The 18,111-nt window shown below is 39.2% G+C and overlaps 2 protein-coding genes across 9 annotated transcripts; both read right to left on the reverse strand.

Annotated features, from left to right (window-relative positions):
• Window positions 1-142: 142 nt before the first annotated feature.
• tmub2 (transmembrane and ubiquitin-like domain containing 2) lies at window positions 143-6,214 on the reverse strand. The gene is made up of 3 exons (XM_017489270.2): window positions 6,060-6,214; window positions 2,558-3,049; window positions 143-1,874 (listed from the first exon to the last, which is right to left on the reverse strand). The coding sequence occupies exons 2-3, from the start codon at window positions 3,037-3,039 to the stop codon at window positions 1,481-1,483; spliced, it is 876 nt and encodes a 291-aa protein (XP_017344759.1). The 5' UTR covers window positions 3,040-3,049; window positions 6,060-6,214; the 3' UTR covers window positions 143-1,480.
• A 1,065-nt stretch (window positions 6,215-7,279) lies between these two features.
• On the reverse strand, window positions 7,280-17,443 carry asb16 (ankyrin repeat and SOCS box containing 16). 8 transcript variants are annotated; one of them, XM_017489187.3, is made up of 7 exons: window positions 17,313-17,443; window positions 14,231-14,625; window positions 12,207-12,474; window positions 10,707-11,115; window positions 8,658-8,741; window positions 8,285-8,398; window positions 7,280-8,203 (listed from the first exon to the last, which is right to left on the reverse strand). In XM_017489187.3, the coding sequence occupies exons 2-7, from the start codon at window positions 14,565-14,567 to the stop codon at window positions 8,018-8,020; spliced, it is 1,398 nt and encodes a 465-aa protein (XP_017344676.1). In that variant the 5' UTR covers window positions 14,568-14,625; window positions 17,313-17,443; the 3' UTR covers window positions 7,280-8,017. The 8 variants fall into 8 exon arrangements, with proteins under 8 accessions (XP_017344676.1, XP_053531512.1, XP_053531530.1 ...); XM_053675537.1 differs by having other exon boundaries at window positions 14,231-14,555; window positions 17,313-17,442; XM_053675555.1 differs by having other exon boundaries at window positions 14,231-14,584; window positions 17,313-17,441.
• Between the last annotated feature and the right edge of the window lie 668 nt (window positions 17,444-18,111).

Genomic DNA, 18,111 nt, shown 5'->3' on the forward strand with positions numbered 1-18,111 from the left:
CTTAATAGTTTAAGTGTTATCCCAGAAGTTAGGAATATTCATCAGTCCCTCCAGAATTTGTGATCACAGAAATTAACGCAGAAAGCACAAAAAAGTCACAAAAAAGCTGCAAGTGTTGTACAGCAAAATGATAAGACTATCGTCGATGTCAAACATTTTGAGTTTTAATTTTCACCCTTTTTTTTTTTTTATACAGAATACACTTTATTTACAGAACTTAGTTATCAATCAATCATTTGTTATCCCTGTATTTCTTTTTAACAATATCTTGATTCTCGTGCGTGCAGAACGCAACGTATATTGCTAGAGAACAAATATTTCCAAGTATTGAAACTAAGATAATAATGTTTTTCCCTTCAGAGGTAATACTGTAGAACAAAAATGAAATGTGAGCTGAAGCAAAGGACCGTTAGCTGGTATGCTACGCTCATTCGTTAATCATACAAAACTTCACCCGAAAATAAATATGCTGAACGATTAGCATAACACAAAACTGTGCGTCGTTATTATAAAACGAAGATTATTCGTTAAAGTTTCTGCTACGAATATGACCCTTGGGTTTTATTGGGTTGTGCATCATGTGGTCAGTTAACTGTACAGCTGAAGTGATGCATGTAACCAAACAAAACATTCATTAACGGAATACTCCAGCGCTTTTCAAACTAACGTCCATCTATCACAGCTTGTGTTTACTCAAGTCTATTATAAAGGGCAGTGTTTGAATTATATCAATAAACATTTCCATTTACATGTAACAGTTTTGTGGAATGCTGTCTTGAATTACAAAAAGAATAAACCTAACACTGCTTTAGTAAGGCTTCCTCTCATGTCTGTGTCATTCTAAAACCTATTTGTATTTGATTTTAGATTATACGGTTGCATATTTGAAGCATTCATTGACAGAATTTTATCTTAGCCTTAGGGTCTAAGTGAGTTTTATTAATTAAACAGGTTGTAGTTCTTGTATGCTACAGGTACGATAGATAGAGATTAGGTAAAACTGGCATAGATTTTAATCCATGATATCCACAATAACCGCGGACAAACTAAGCCTTGTGTTGAGATTAAATTACTATAAAGATTACATGAATCTAAAGCATAATTACAGCATCACTTCTCTTGACTCACCCACAAGTAAATCCTTAAACACACGCACACACACTCATACACTCTTTCCTTCTCTTTCTCTCTCACACACACACTCATACACTCTTTCCTTCTCTTTCTCTCTGACACACACACTGACACACAGAGACACGCCAGGCATCTAAATGGCACCAGAAGCCACAAGGCTTCCTGAGTACTTTGTCTGTTACTATTCCTTCTCCTCATCACTCACCCGCTGCTGCTTCACTTCATATTCCTTCCATTAAACGCATTTCAACAGACAGAGTGAATATGCCATGTTTTACACCAATTTCTTTTCACCTCTCTCCCAACAACCCGCCTCCCTTCGTCTTTCCTTCTTCTGTCTGTATCCTCAGCGGCTGTGCATGCCGAAGATGAGGAAGCTGAAGAAGACGGTGACTCCCACCAGAGAGACGGTGGCCGGCGCAGTGAACAGCTGTCGGTAGTTGAAACGGAAATACCAGACCACGGCTAGCAGCACTACAAACACCGGGACCACTAGGCTGCCTGTGCTGAACGTGAGAGCAGCCGAGCGCAAGCCCCCGCTGATACCCGCTCCGGCTTGAGCACGCTGCCCGTCATCCGGCTCGGCCTGGGGCAAGGCTGGACTCGGTGCCTGGCAGATGTGGCAGTGCAGCACGCTGTTGTGAGTGATGTTGAGTGAGAGCAGAGTGCGTCGTGGGTCCTGCAGCAGCTGACCCTGATAGATCAGCTTAATCTCACGTTCGCGCCCAGAGAAGTACTTACTGAGGGAGAGAGATGGATTTGATGTCTTGAAGAAATACATACAAGCTCTGGACACGTGTATAGGATTGAACTGACCTGACGTTTCCACCCACAAATTCCCCGAAAGTTAAAGTACTGTACACAGGAAGCTACAGAAAAGATCACCGGAACACATATGTTACACTATAATTTTAGTCTGAAAGTATATCATATAGTACAGTACAATGGTTCTCAAAATTACTCCATTTCATTACAGTAGAGGAAATGAAATCTTAAATCGCAACCCAACATAATTACAACTTACATTTCAAATACCTGAAAAACCTCAAAAACAAATAAGCTCATAAACAATGTATACTTTATACCGAATGTGTTCTGTTGGTTGAACAGTCAGGAATGAAATTCCAATAATTATCCAAAAATACTGTACACATTTAAATAAAAAACCTAATATCTTAAAGAATACAATCTGTGCTGAGGGGGTCCTTGGAATTAATCTCCATGTTAAAGAGGTCACCCAAAAAAAGGTTTGAGAATCCCCTGCACTAGTGCCATGTCGACTAGAATGACATCAGATTTCTGCTAAGCCTAAATAGTGACTGGCCAATCACAATTTCTTAGCCTCCATGCATGTGCTTATGCAAATATTCCATCTTGGTGAAATAAATAAATCAATCAATGTCAGTGATGTGTTTCTTCTCACCTTTTCAGCACTCCGACTGTATCCTGAGGCTTCAGCACAGCCAGCTCCTCTGTATCATTCAGAAACTTCAGCCGCACCGTGATGCTCGCGCCCTCATCCTCTTCGTCCTCCGTACCCTCGTTCTCCCCCTCACGCTCTCGGCTCATTTTCTTCCGGCCTCCTTGGATATCCAGCAGCTCCTCTCCTCCTTCTCCCTCCTCCTCGTCATCCTCCTGTTTGTCCTCGTCTGTTGTCTCGTCGCTCTGCTGCTCACCTGACTCTGAGCTGGACGGAGCGACAGCGTAGCCATCATGGCCTCCTAAGCCAATGAGCGAGGCATGGGCACCCACGGTAAGGATGGTACCCAGGATGTGATCACCACGATCAGCCACATGGGTGGAGAGCCAGGCCAGGACCAGCGCCAGGAGCAGGATGAGCACACCTCCCAGCGCTGTGGCCTCATCGCCCAGGCCATCCAACATGGACAGAGCACACACTGCCATCTCACTGCCTCTGTTGAGAAACACGTTTAAAGTTGGCAAGTTTCAAAGACATTATATTATTTAGTACACTATTTACAAATGACATGGTGCAGTGTTTCAACCTATAACTGGCAATTCTACGAAAATTACAAAAGGACACTCTTAAATTGCCTCTTGCCATTTAACACCCATGCTAAAGGGATATTACTTGTTAGTTACAGTTACATTTATATAATGCTTTTACATTGTATGGGGGAAATCTCCTCAGCCACCAGTAGTGTGTAGCATCCACCTGGAGGATAGGCTGGCAGCCATAGTGTGCCAGAACGCCCACCAGACACCAGCTATTAGTGGAGAGGAGAGATTGATGTAGCCAATTAAGAGATGGGGATTATTAGGGGGCCGTGATAGATAAGGGTCAATGGGAGAATTTTGCCAGGACACCAGGGTATATTCCTAATCTTTTACAATAAGTCCTGGGATTTTTAATGACCACAGGGAGTCAGGACTTCGGTTTAACGTCTCATCCGAAAGTCGATGCTGTTTTTACAGTGTAGTGTCCCCGTCACTATACTGAAGCAATAGGCCCCACACAGACCAGAGAGTGAGCGCCCCCTGCTGGCCTCACTAATAGCACTTCCAGCAGCAACCTTAGTTTTCTCCAGGAGGTCCTAGTACTGGCCAGTCTCAACCTTGCTTAGCTTCAGTGCTCTGGCACACTTGAGATACTCTATGAGATAGTCCGAATACATTCTTGGTAGAATTCTCTAACAGACCATGTGTCAGATTACACAATGGAGATTCTCTAACAGTTGACCTGCGCTTAAAGAACAATGTTCACGTCATCAGAGTGATTCGAGCTTGTGTAGAAAACAGGCTTGCATAAACAGTAACATTCTGCAAACTGAGTTTGAGGTAATAAAGATGTTTTTCTGTCCACTGGCATGTTTTGTTTAGGCTTCAACATTGCCACTACCGTATTTTAAACTGAGTTTCAGGTCATTTGAGCATCATTGCAGCTCTGAGGTTTTCATGAAAACATTTCAGACACTGGCAGAACATTGTCACCTGCTGTCGTTGGTCACAACGGCACTAAACTGGCCACAGCTGAGGACGGAAATTGTTGCATCTGACTGGCAACCTACCATTATTAAAGCTGATATACACTATATGGACAAAGGTTTGTGGACACCTGACCATCACACCCATATGTGGGTCTTCCCTAAACTGCTGCCACAAAGCTGGAAGCAAAAAAAAATTGTATAGAACATCTTTATATGCTGTAGAATTACACCTTCTTTTCACTGGAACTAAGAGGCCCAAACCTCTACCAGCATAACAGTGCCTCTGTGCACAAAGTGTGGTCCATGAAAGCATGGTTTGCCAAGTCTGTAGTGGAGAAAATCGAGTGGGCGTGCACAGAGCCCTGACCTCAAACCCAGTGAAACGTTTTGGGACGACCTGAAACACCGACTGCACCCCAGGCCTCCTCAACCAAAATCAGTGCCTGATCTCACTGATGCTCTTGTGGCTGAATGAGCACAAATCCCTAAAACAGCATGGTCCGGGGCCGCAAACCTTTCGCAATATTGTGTATTTATTATTCAGCTATTAGCATGTTTGACTGGTCACTTAAACTGAATGAGTTTAATCCGAACCTCAAAAACTCAAAAACAAGTACAAGATGACCTAGTGTATTCTGTGAATGGAAACTCCAGGAATCAAAAAATAAAAACAATAATAAATCATTGTACATGTTTAACTAAAAAGTCTAATACCCATATAAACTATTTTGCAGACTGCAAAATGTTTGAGAGACTACTCTACTCTAATGTGTTCTGCTAGTGGTGTGGTTTATGAGACTACAGGTTCATCTGTTAATTAAGGTTTCCTCAAAGAAGTATGAAACCACTTACTGTTCCTAAAAGTTTAGGAGCAGTGGCATGTCCAGTTTCTTTTAAAAATGGGATGTTCAAGTGAACACTAAGGCGTGGCACTGCCTGATTATGTACGGGGCAAAGTAATATCTGATGCTTGTTTCTTGTTAAAATTATGGACAAAATATATGGACGATTACAATGCTCATATGTGTTGTTTATGAATATTGGTCTGCACTAGGGCTGGGAGATATATCGATATAATATCGATATCGTGATAAAGGATTACACAATACACTTTTCTGAAGTATCATTGGTATGACGTTTTTTAATACGTTTTTAATCATTACAAATTAAATGGTACCGAATAGATGTCATTGATTTTCTGTATATTTTTTTTTTAATTTAAAGAGGAGCATTAAAGAAAAGTCAAACTCGGTTTAAGACTTTTTTGTTTATTTTCATACTGTTTTGCAGAGTTTGTTAGCCAAATTATATATCGTGATACGTATTGTGTATCGTAGAAATGTCCTCAAGTATCGTGATATGATATTACGGTCATATCCCCGAGTCCTAGTCTGTACATGAGCACCGTTTCCCTGATGCCATTCCATCTCATATAAAGAAACTGTACTTATCATAATGTTTATTTTGCCCCAAGGCTCGTCTGCCATTATACGGGCTGTTAGATACACAGCTGCCTCACTCAGGCTTACTTTAGGAAATGTTTAGCTTCAGGTTTATTAAAACATTAACATGACAGTGAAGCCAGCTTTCTCAAACTGCTAGAGTTGTAACATCCCGATATTTTAGCGTTTGTCAAACTCTCCGTGTGTTAAACTATTTCATTCTTCCGGCGCTAACTTCTAGCTAATATTAGCTAATTAACATTGTGGCTAGTTCCATATGCCCTTGTAATGTAGGGAAGGAAATAAACTGCCGAATATATCGTTAAAATGTAGACAAAATATTAGACATGTTAGAGCACTTAGCTAAGCTACATAGCTAACTACTATTGCTAACTAGCTAGAGAGAGGAAAGGACGACCTTCGGACATGGCTACAGCACTGGTCTTATTTTTTTAACCATGTTCCGTGTTCGTACAATGTACACTCTGTTTGAGGCGTTTACATGGGTGTTAGGAAAGGAAATATAGAAATTTACCGTCATTAAATCATTCTTGAAAGTTTGTTAATGATGTTGTTTTCACTCCAAAGCCGCCGCAACACCTCCCGTGTAATAAACAAACACGGACAGCTGACGCTGCGTCACCACCGAGCGCCAGGCTCGGGGTTGCCAGATCCCACGACAAAAAATTCAAAGGTGAGTGAAAAGAGAAAGTTGCCAGATAAGTCCCGCAACACGCACGTACAGAGCTTAACAAAAAATAATACAAATAAATAAACAAATAAGTATCATTGTAAAAAATAATAAGAAGAATAGTTATTATTTTTTATTATGGTTGTTGTTATCATCATCATCATCATCATCATTATTATTATTATTATTATTATTATTATTATTATTATTATTATTATTATTATTATGTAAGGTTAATTATGAATGAATTCCAATCGGTATAAATTGAGGTGATTTTTTCCCAAACACACATGGAAGTTCATCAGTACAGCTGGACTGAGCTGTTTGAGAAAACTCCACGTTTTTCCTAGAAAGGGAAGATACATCAAGACTCAAAACCATAATCAGTGAGTCACTGATTTGCTAATTCAAATACTATGGGTTGGGGCACAGTGGTTTAATGGTTAGTATGTTTACCTGGCACATCTAGGGTTGGGAGTTCAAGTCCTACCTCCAATTCAAGGGGTTTCCTATGGGTGCTCCGAGTTTCGTCTTGTTGATTGTCATTTCCAAATTGTGTGCGATTGTGCCCTGCAATGGGTTGGCACCCTGTCCATAAGCAGGAAATGTTCCAAACCTTGAGCCCTGGGTTCTGTGGGATAGGCAACCTGCAACCCTGTGCCATGAGCTCCCTGGGATTGGCAACCTACAACCCTGTGCCATGAGCTCCCTGGGATAGGTAACCTGCAACCCTGTACCATGAACTCCCTGGGATAGGTAACCTGCAACCCTGTACCATGAGCTCCCTTGCATAGGCAACCTGCAACCCTGCTTATGGATTCATGGTGAGCTAAACGAACGGTGGTTCTGGTTTTGTTTTTTGTTTTTTTCCTTGCACACAATGCAATAAATTGTCAACACTGGTCCCAAAATGCCTGCTGTCTTCAACATTTTAATTTTTCCCCCTGCTCTAACACCCATTTCAACTCAGAGCTGTTTATTAGCTAAATCAGGTGTGTTGGCAGCAGGAAACTCTCTAATATGTGCAGGACAGGTGGTACTCAATTACCAGGGTTAGGAACCAGTAATGTAAGACTTAGTTTAATGTGCTTATGGAATACTGAAAATCAGTCAGAAAATTGCAATGCTTGCTCAAGATTGAACTATGCTTTTAATGCTAATGAAACTGTGCTTATGTGCTTGTCTATAGAAACCATGCTGATGATATAATTTAAATAACTATATATCAATCTCAGTTCCAAACAGTTCAATATTTAAACACACACACACACAAATTTGTAAAACAAATTCTATAAAAAAAAAAAAGTGTTGTTATTTGATGAAGAAAAACATAACGTTCTTGGTGAAGTTTTCTATAAAGCCGATATTTAAAGCTTTTTGGAGTTTCCAGTTTCAGTAATTTGGAATCTTCAGTAACATGACAAGCTAAAAAAAATGTTTTTTTTTAAACTTCTAAAATCGTCAAGAGACGATAAGAGGGATAATCTTGTCCTGCAGATGTTCCACATTCAGTGCTTGTTAATCTCTAAAATAATAGCAAAATTAAGTGCTGCACCATGAATAAGTGGTCTTAGAATAAAACAATCGTATTATTGGCAAATAAAAAAAATAACTCATGCAAAAATGACAAAAGATATTAATGAAATTGTGCTGTTTTCCATTTGAACTGCTTATGGTCATTTGTCACCATATGGTCATTGAACAGCTTTAACACAACCCAGTTCATGGCTATATGGTTTCGTAACATTTATTATTTGCATGCTAGTTCGTGGTTTTGTCTGTGTTTTCCTTTCCACTTAGTATCATTGGATCTCTCCTTTAATCGGCAGCAGCAGGTACTCTTTTAGTGCACATGGGATGTTTAGCTTATTGATGGCAGAGTGGCATCGTGCACCCATACTTAGTCTCAGGGAACATCGGCAGAGGTGCTGGAGTGTGCTGGGCTGCCTGCTCATCCGACGAACCGAGTCGAAGAAACACTTGTGCTCCTGAGCATGAGGAGGAAATGCATATTTAGATCAAATCAGAAATGCAATAATGAAGTATTATATAAATTTGAGTAAAAATACCTTCAGTAGTTCATCTGGAACTTCCTGTAGCCAATCCTCACAGTCTGGAACCACTGGGTAGCAGTTTAGCATCACTTCCAGAGTGGCAGGGGAGAGGAGGCACGACTTCAGCATCTAACAGCACACAAATACACACATTTTACAGCATAGCATACAAAGTAGTACAAAAACGTATATCTACCCTTAAACTGGTAGCTGCTGCAGTTTAAGGCTACCATTCACTACTAAATAATATTTCTGATTTGTACGTTGCTGTACATAGGTTTATATAGGATCACTAATTCAGAGTACCTAAGTGAAGACCTAATCAAAATGGAATTAGAATCATGATCATGTTGAAATTATGTGTTGTGTATTCAGAGTGTCAACTTACTCTGGTGGAAGGAGGCTTTGCTCCGTGATTGAGAAGCGAACGAGCGATTAGTTCAGGGTGCTGGTCTGGATAATCCTCTACCACCTTTAAAAAGAAAAAAAAAAGAGCTATAAATCAGTTTGTGTCAACTAATGGTATTGATCTAATGAAAGTTTAAATGCCTTAATTAAATGTACACGTGCATCTGAAAAAAATAGAACATGGTGGAAAAGTTTTTTTTTTTTTTCCATAATTTAATTTTAAAAAGTGGAACTTTCATATATTCTAGATTCATTACACATAACGTGAAATATTTCAAGCCTTTGTTATGTTTTAATCTCGATATTTATGGCTTACAGCTCATGGAAATCAAAAATCCAGTATCTCAAAATATTGGAATAAAGTATTTATAATAGAGAAATGTCGACTTTCTGAAAATATGTAAATTGATGCACTCGATATTTGGTCAGGGATTCCTTTGGACGAATTACTGCATCAATGCGGCGTGGCATGAAGGCAGTCAGCCTGTGGCAATGCTGAGGTGTTATGGAAGCCCAGGTTGCTTTGATAGTGGCATTCAGCTCGTCTGCATTGTTGGGCCTGATGTCTCTCAGAGATTCTCTATGGGGTTCAGGTCAGGCGAGTTGGCTGGCCAATCAAGCACAGTAATACCATGGTCAGCAAACCAGTTACTAGTAGTTTTGGCACTGTGGGCAGGTGCCCAGTCCTGCTGGAAAAGGAAATCAGTATCTCCATAAAGCTCGTCAGCAGATGGAAACATGAAGCGCTTTAAAATCTCCTGGTAAATGCTGCATCGACTCTCGACTTGAGAAAAACAGTGGACCAACACCAGCAGGTGGCATGGCCCCCCAAATCATCACTGACTGTGGAAACTTCACACCAGACTTCAAGCAGCTTGGAATTTGTGCCTCTCCACTATTCCTCCAGACTCTGGGACCTTGATTTCCAAATGAAATGCAAAATCTACTTTCATCTAAAAAGAGGACTTTGGACCACTGAGCAACGGTCCAGTTCTTTTCTAAAACGCTTCTGACATTGTCTCTGGTTCAGGAGTGGCTTGACACTAGGAATCGATACTGCGCCATTTCTGTTTTACAAATTCTTTATTTTAATATTTTGAGATACTGGATTTTTGAATTCCATGAGCTGTAATCCCATCAAGATTAAAACAAAAAAATTCTGTGTAATGAATCTAGAATATATGAAAGTTCCACTTTCTGAATTAAATTAAGGGGGGAAAACCCCTAACTTTTCCACGATATTCAAATTTTTTGAGATGCACCTGTATAAGAAGCAACCTAGACACTGCTTATTGGGAATTAAATTTAACTAGAAATACACTCACTAGCCGGTTTAATGGGAACACCGGTACCCCTGCTCAGTCATGCATTATCCAATCATCCAATTATATGACAGTGCAATGCATAAAATCATGCACATATAAGTCAATTGCTTCAGTTACTGTTTACCTGAGACATCTGAATGGGGAAAAATGTGATCTCAGTTACTTTGATAATAGCCAGGCCATGTTGGTGCCAGGCATGCTTGTTTGAGTATTTTATGCAAAATAGTCTCTAGAGTTTACACAGAAAAAACACTAAGTGAGTGGCAGTTCTGCAGTCAGTAATAACCTTGTTAATGAGAAAGATTAGAAGAGAATGGCCAGACCTGTCAAGCTGAAAGGAAGTCTATAGTAACTAAAATAACCACTGTTACCATTGTGGTCTGCAGAAAAGCATTTCAGAGTGTACAACATGTAAAGCCTTGTGGCAAATGCTCTACAACAGCAGAAGACCACATTGGGTTTTTAACACAGGCTGGACTGTAGTCCATGACAATGTTGACAGACAGCACAAGTGATGGACTTTTTGTTCCAAAAATGTGTTTCTTTATTGCCCTGCAATTTTTTTTACTCTTTCTGGATTTGAAACTCATTATATAAAATCCCATCTTCTTGTGAAACAGGGTCAAGGAAACAGCACCTCTAGTATAAAGTACTATAGTACTATATGCCTGTTTTTTTTCTGTTCTTTCTTTCTTCTGCCTCACCTGCAGCAGGCAGTCCATGGGTGTGTATCCTGCACAGTTGGCTGCATCTGCCCGAGCTCCGTGCTGCAGAAGCATATCGGCAATTTGATAGCTGCAGTTACTACAGGCGTTGTGTAGAGCAGTGTGCTGCTTCCTGCCTGCTGTATGTGCATGTGCTCCAGCTTGTAGCAGTCTCTGCACCACACCCAGGTATCGCGCAGCCTCAGCTGGCCTCTCAGCTCCGGCGCATGCAGCATTCAGAGGCGTCTCACCCTCACGGTTCTGCACAGTCACGTCGGCTCCGTAGCGCAGCAGCAGTTCCACATGTTCCTCCAGACCCCTCCGACATGCCAAGTGCAGTGGAGTGAGACACGTGTCATGCTGGGCCATGTTCACATCGGCACCCATGCTGACAAGCAGCTCTGTACAGCTGAGAGAGTTCAGAGAATACGAAAATACAGGGTTGTGAATCAATCAGCAATAAGGACATTGGGTTTAATTGATAATAAACCTTAAGCAGGGGTGAAAAACTAAAGTGCTGAAGCCAAAGCAGTTCCAAAGTCAGAATTGCTTATTAGTTTACTTTGCCCTAAATGAACCCTAAATGTTCAATAGCATCACTGCAGTTTCATTATTTTACAAAGTTTCAGTACTATTGCTATTTATTTTCTGATATATTGTCATGGATATGCCAAAACAGGCATGTGGACTGCGTTTCCCATCATCCACTGAACCTCACATGACAACATCACCTGTTTCACATTTTTGGTTTATTAGCACTACTTTATAAGTCACAGTTTGCACTGTGTTCTTTGTCTTGGTTTGTCTTCTGTTGCTGTGTTATGTTTATTGCTTTGTTTGTTTGTTTTTTTCTCTTAGTCTTTGTGGTTTTTCCAAGAGAACTATAGATCTTGTTTTGTTTTGAACTTTATTAAACTTTATCTGCATTTGCATCCACCTCAGCCTGCATTTCCTCATATATAGAATTTATTTTACCCTCTTTCTTTCATTGTTTATTTTTTTGTCAACACTCATCTTGCTTGAAAGAATGTCAAGAAAGATACACAAATGTTCCACCTGTGACTACTGTACTCACTTAGCCAAGCCTAACATAATCAAATAATGGAAATGTATTTACTTATTTACTACTACGACCATCAATTAGCATCACATGAACTGCATGCTTAAATAACCATACCTTTGCCTGACAGGAGAACATGCTGCTATCTATAAAATAAAATGAAGTGGGTGGCAGCCATTAATGAAATGGCCAGGATATAACTAAAATGCTATTTCAACATTTCATGGAACGGTTTGTGTACAATTCCTGTAATTTAAGGCAGACGTGTGGTCGTATTTCCATACAATCTGCACAATGCAAAATTTGTGTTTATATTTCTACAACATAGCCCCATTTGATGTATTTGGAACATTTACATTAATCACTAAACCAGGGGTTCTCAAATTTTAAGCAGCAAAGGACATGCACTTTTTCCCATTATATCAGCCGTTCTCACTCACGCGTAGGACCCAGCAGTGTTGGACAGGTGAAGGGGCGCATCACCATTGGCTGTCAGCAGATCGGGGTCAGCTCCATGCTCCAGCAACAGCTTTACACAGGAGTGGTGACCCCCGGAACAGGCATCGTGGAGGGCCGTTCGACCCCCAGGGTCAGCATCCACCTCTGCTCCCCGGAATAACAGCTCCTCCACACATCCATAGTGCCCCGTGCTGGCAGCCAGGTGCAGGGCAGATGTCTGCTTCACTTTGGAGGACAGAGTCCACATTCCTGGGGTTTAGAACAGAAAGAATTATAATAGGATTAGGCTACTACTATTCTTATGTAATTATTGCACCAATTATTAGTAGATACAGGCATGTGGAAAAAATAAGTACACCCCATGGAATTATTATTATTATTATTATTATTATTATTATTATTATTATTATTATTATTATTATTTTACATATTTGGACAAGCAAACATTTGATCTTCTTTGAAACGGTGACTATTAATAAACGTGATACACTATCAAATGATACATAAAACTGACATTTTATTGTAATTTTCACAATTTAAATTAACTAAAAAACAGATCATGGAAAAAGTAAGTACACCCCTACATTTATCACACCTTCAAATCCTTAAAATTAGAATCACGTGTTCAAGATTGGGTGCCAGTGATTAGAACTTATTTAAAGTTCTCATATCTAGTGTCTGGTGTTCTCTTTGCTCTTGAGGTGTGTGGTCGGTGTCATCATGCCAAGTTCTAAAGAGTTCTGTAAGGCTTTCAGAAAAAGGTTGTGGATGCCTATGACTCTGGCAAGAGATTTAAAAAGATCTCCAAATTATTTGAAATACATTCCACTGTAAGGAAAATCATCTACAAATGGTGCAGATTTCAAACGATTATCTATTTGTGCAGGACGGGCCGTCCCAGCAAACTCAGCCCAAGAGCAAAACGTCTGATACAAAAAGAAGTCTGCAAGACTACAGTTTGACAATGAGCATACAGGTAAAGGCCAGGCCTTTTGGAATAATGTGCTCTGGACAGAGGAATCAAAGATAGAGTTGTTTGGTCACAGTAACAGCAGACATGTTTGGTGCTGACTAAAAACAGCTTTTCAGGAGAAGCACCTCATACCAACTGTGAAGCACGGTGGTGGAAATGTTATGGTTTGGGGTTGCTTCACTACCTCAGGGACTGGACAACTTCCATTCATTGATTCAACTATGAATTCTGCATCATATCAAAGAGTGCTTGAAGATAATGTGAGGCCATCTGTCTGAAAGTTGAAGTTGAACTGAAAGTGGACCTAATATAATATTGCATGTATATTGCATGTAAGAGTGGTCAACAATTCCAGCAAGCCTGGTGGACAATTATGCAATGTGCCTACAAAAAGTTATTTCTGTTAAAGGGGCAATACTAGCTTCTGAGGTCAAGGGTGTACTGACTTTTTCCACAGATGAATATCACATCTATTGATATTTCTGTTGAATAAATGATTGAAAAGGCTCATTTTCCTTTGGCTGGTGGTTTGTTGGTGGTTTTGTTAATGTATATCAACTGCAATAATAGGCACTGTTTCAAAGATGATCAAATGTTTGCTTGTCCAAATATGTATTAAACCAAATCCATGTGGTGTTCTTATTTCCACATGATGTATATATTTATTTTTATTATTATTATTATTTTTTATAAATAATTCTATTAATAGTTTGTTACATATCAGCCACCTCTGTTTTGCCCGTGCTGGCAAACAAATATTATGATACTACATCATGTATTCCCCTGATCTCTATCTTCTGTCTCTTTCTGTGTCCATATTGTGCAATACTCTTATTTTTGCCTTTGTTGTGCATTCTACTGGTTTTGTTTGGTCTTTGTATATAATGCTGTCTGTCTCTGCACTGACTCCTAAATTGGGAAATCGTTATGAAATTTGGAAAATCTATATTAATACACTTGTGTTTACATCCCAATCACCACATGTTCCCACTTTCTTACAATTTGTGTGTATTTAAGTGTGAGTGTTTCTACCCATTTCTGGAGTCCACACCATCTCCTCATGGACGATCTCCATTAGGGCATTCACCATACCAGGTTCTTTGAGTACAGCGTACACACTCCTCATGTCTCCATACATGAATGTGTTGTGGACAGCCGGGTCTCTGCAGTGGATTTGAGGTGGAGGGGCTCGTACTGTCTGGATCCTCTCTGTCCCGTGTCTGAGCCGGGGTGCGGCTGGCAGTGGCCGCCTACTCATTACCCTCCTGTGCGCCAGTGCCCTTCGTGTTTCCTCCCAGTCCTGAAGCTCCTGTTCCAGCCGCAGAGAGCGCAGTGTGGCCGACGTGAAGGCAAACGTCTTCTGAGACATGGGACTGAGTGATAAATCTGCCTTCCACAATATATAATGGCTTTACAGGGGAAAACTGCTATAAAACAGAACATATTTTTCAGCAAAATTTCAAAAATCTACTGGTTGAGACCTGAACGTTGTGTCAAACACAGTTTAATACAATATTAGTAAGTCTTCATTCACTAAGGTCTTCACACATGGTCCATTATAACGTTCCAATAAATGACTCAGCATGTTTGTGCATATGTGAACGCAAAAATGAACTCTAAAACAGCCCAGAAAGAAACTGTACTCAGGCCCAAAACTCTAGACCTGGTCTGAGAGCTCATCAGTGGTAAAATAAAGAGAACTGAGCTCCCTTGTGCTCCACATATACTGTCAGCACTGAAAACAGAGCTTATTTGCAGCTAGTTTACTTCTTGGTCCATTTTAATGGATCTGACAATGATTCATTTAAAACACTTAAAAGTATAGTATATTATAGTAAAAATAAATATATGTATGTATATATATATATATATATATATATATATATATATATATATATATATATATATATAAACCCTACTCACCCTCAAAGCCTGAAAAAAGTTCTTCTATTACCTTTTGTCCAAAGAAAGTGGCTTATATTTTTTTTATATTTAAAATCAACCACTATTCAGTCCATTTTTTATTTACTTTGTAACTTTCTATACATAAGAAACCTGATAAAACCATTTAACAAGCTAATGTCCTTTCTGAGAGATTGCACAGCCAGTCACAAGATATTGTCGACCCCAGTTAAAGCTGGCAGTATTAATAGAAAAAAATGTCAGCCGATATATTACCACTGCACTATCAGCAAACTGCCGGTGGAGGGCACATTAAATGTCAATGTCACAGCCTTACCCAATTTTCATGGTCAAAATTGGCAGAATTTCCAATTAGGTTTTTATCTTACTCAACAACTTAACCTGTGGGCCTGGAGACAGTTGAATTTAAAAGTTTGCATCCTCATGGTATCTGGATGTTAAAAAATGAAGTTTAGGAAATATACTATATGTAATCCAAAACCTTTTTTTTAGGCTAAATGGCCTACAGACATGGAATTTTAGCATCAGTCACAAATTAGTTTTTTGTTTTATAAATGTGACATGGTTATTCTTAATATGGCGTGGCCACGAATGAACATACTAAGGCCACGAGTCAAGCTTCTCACGGTCACAAGGTAATATATTAAAGCTATTAAGTTATGGTTCTCGATATCTCTTTTGTGGTCATGAAATACTTAAGTGGAAACTATTGTATTTTAAAGTGAGTGAGACTATGGGAAATCAATTGAATCAACTGACCATTGTGGCAACTAGAAGCATGGAGATGAGTGATAATATAATACTTCACTTCAATCCTGCAATAATTTAAGTGGGGCCACTGGATGCTATGTATTAAGTATTTCGTTCCTACAATGATTGTGGGCTCAATTCTTTTTTTGTTGTTGTTTTGAGATAACAAGACATTCTGGGAACATTCTTTTTTGCTTAACAAAATCAGTGCTGTTCCTGAATTTGATTGTGAATTTACTATTATATTTTTGGCAAAGTGTTATTTTCATAAACATATATGTTCAGAAACTAAACCATGTTTATTGTTTAGTTAAAAAAAAAAAAACAGTAAAACACATTTAAAAAGGTCTACCAGGTCATTCTGCCATTGCACTCAGTACCATTTTAAAAGTAAGCTACTGCCCATAAGACCATGTAACATACACTATATGGCCAAAAGTATGTGGACACCTGACCGTAACCCCCATGTGTGCTTTTTGAACATCCCACTCCAGATTTAGTCCTCACTTTGTTGTAATAATAATCTCCAATCTTCTGGGAAAGCTTTCTACTTGATTTTAAAGCTTTCTGCATTTATGATTTGCCCATTTATCCACAAGAGCGTTACTGAGGTCAGATACTGCTGTAGGCCAGGAGGGCTTGGGTGAAGTCAGTGTTCCAGTTCATCCCAAAGATGTTTAGTGGGTTTGAGGTCAGCGCTCAAGCCACTCGATTTTTTCCACTCCAACCTCGGCAAACCATGTCTTTATGCACCTTGCTTTGTGCGCAGGAGCATTGTTATGCTGGAACAGGTTTGGCCTCTTAATTCCAGTGAAGGGAAAATGTAATGCTGCAGTACTGTATACAGAAACATTCTACAGGCTACAAGTGTGTGCTTCCAACTTTGTGGGAACAGTTTGGGGAAGAACCACATATGGTACGACAGTCCGGTGTCCAAAAACTTTTGGCCTTCATTTGCTCAGTTATGGATGAATTTCCAATCCCTGCATGTTGAAATGTCTAAAGCCTGGGGTCAAAAATGAACTAAACTGTTGAGAAGTTTTACTGAATGGCTTCAGTGTCCTCTATCAGTATGTGACTTGAGGAAAGATTTGCATTGTAATGTTGTGAATGGCTTCTTTAGAAGTGTGTGTGTATATATATATATATATATATATATATATATATATATATATATATATATATATATATATATATATAAATAAACTCTAATATAGAATGTATTATTTATTTAATCTTATATATAAATATAAACAACAGAGTTACTTGACATGTCTTGATTAGTAAAGCCAGTATTTTATATATTTCCCACAATAATAACAAAATGAAGTATCTTTATATTTTATTATCCAGTATTATGTACGGTATTTGCTCATATCGGAAATAAACAATAAGTGAAATCTGACTAAATAGGTTTTCTAAAGTGTCCACTTTAGCTTACATTACGCTTGAATCCACGGCTGCGTCCGAAATCGCGTACTGTGACAGCTGAAATTGTGTGTACAGTACTGGTTTGTACACTGGTTTGTACTGTCCCGTACATATCACATCCGCCATATTGTCATTGTCATGTGACCTTTGACGTCACCGTAAACACAGAAATCTTAAAGGGACCACCGGATTAAAGCAACGCCCTAGCAGCAAAATACGGAAGCCCTAAGCGGCCATGCAGTAGTAATTTTTTCCCTGTTGTTTTCTCGTGATCTGGACATAACAAAAAAAAAATTCTTGTCATTAAGAGAGATAGGTGACGCCTTCTCAAGTGTTGGACACTAATGTGGAAGTCATCAATCCTGCAGGGATGATGTATTTTTGTAGGCCATCCCAGAAGTTTCATCACCCTGGTTCCCTTGACAAAAAGCCAGTAGGATTTTTCCATTGGCTTTTGGATTATTGTAGAAAGTTTATGATTCTTACATGTTTTGTTCATTAAAATAATCTTCACAAATGAAAACTTTTATAAATTTTTAAGCCCAAATACAATCACCAGAAGTAAAAAGCAAATGTTTGAATGAACTACACCTGCAGTCACATTACTTCACCACCACTAAGCTTCCGACAACTCGTTATTTAAAAAACAATACAATTGGAAAATACTATAAATTGTTAAATCTACAAGTTGGAAAGTTTGAGTTACAAGAGCACGAGTATAAACACAACAAGACTGTAGTAGATGAGATTTCCTGTTCAGCGTGATGACGTTTAATGTCCCCGACAACCTCTGTAGTAACGTTTAGCCA

This window comes from Ictalurus punctatus, chromosome 2 (assembly GCF_001660625.3).
Source record: "Ictalurus punctatus breed USDA103 chromosome 2, Coco_2.0, whole genome shotgun sequence".
NCBI classification, from domain to species: domain Eukaryota; kingdom Metazoa; phylum Chordata; class Actinopteri; order Siluriformes; family Ictaluridae; genus Ictalurus; species Ictalurus punctatus.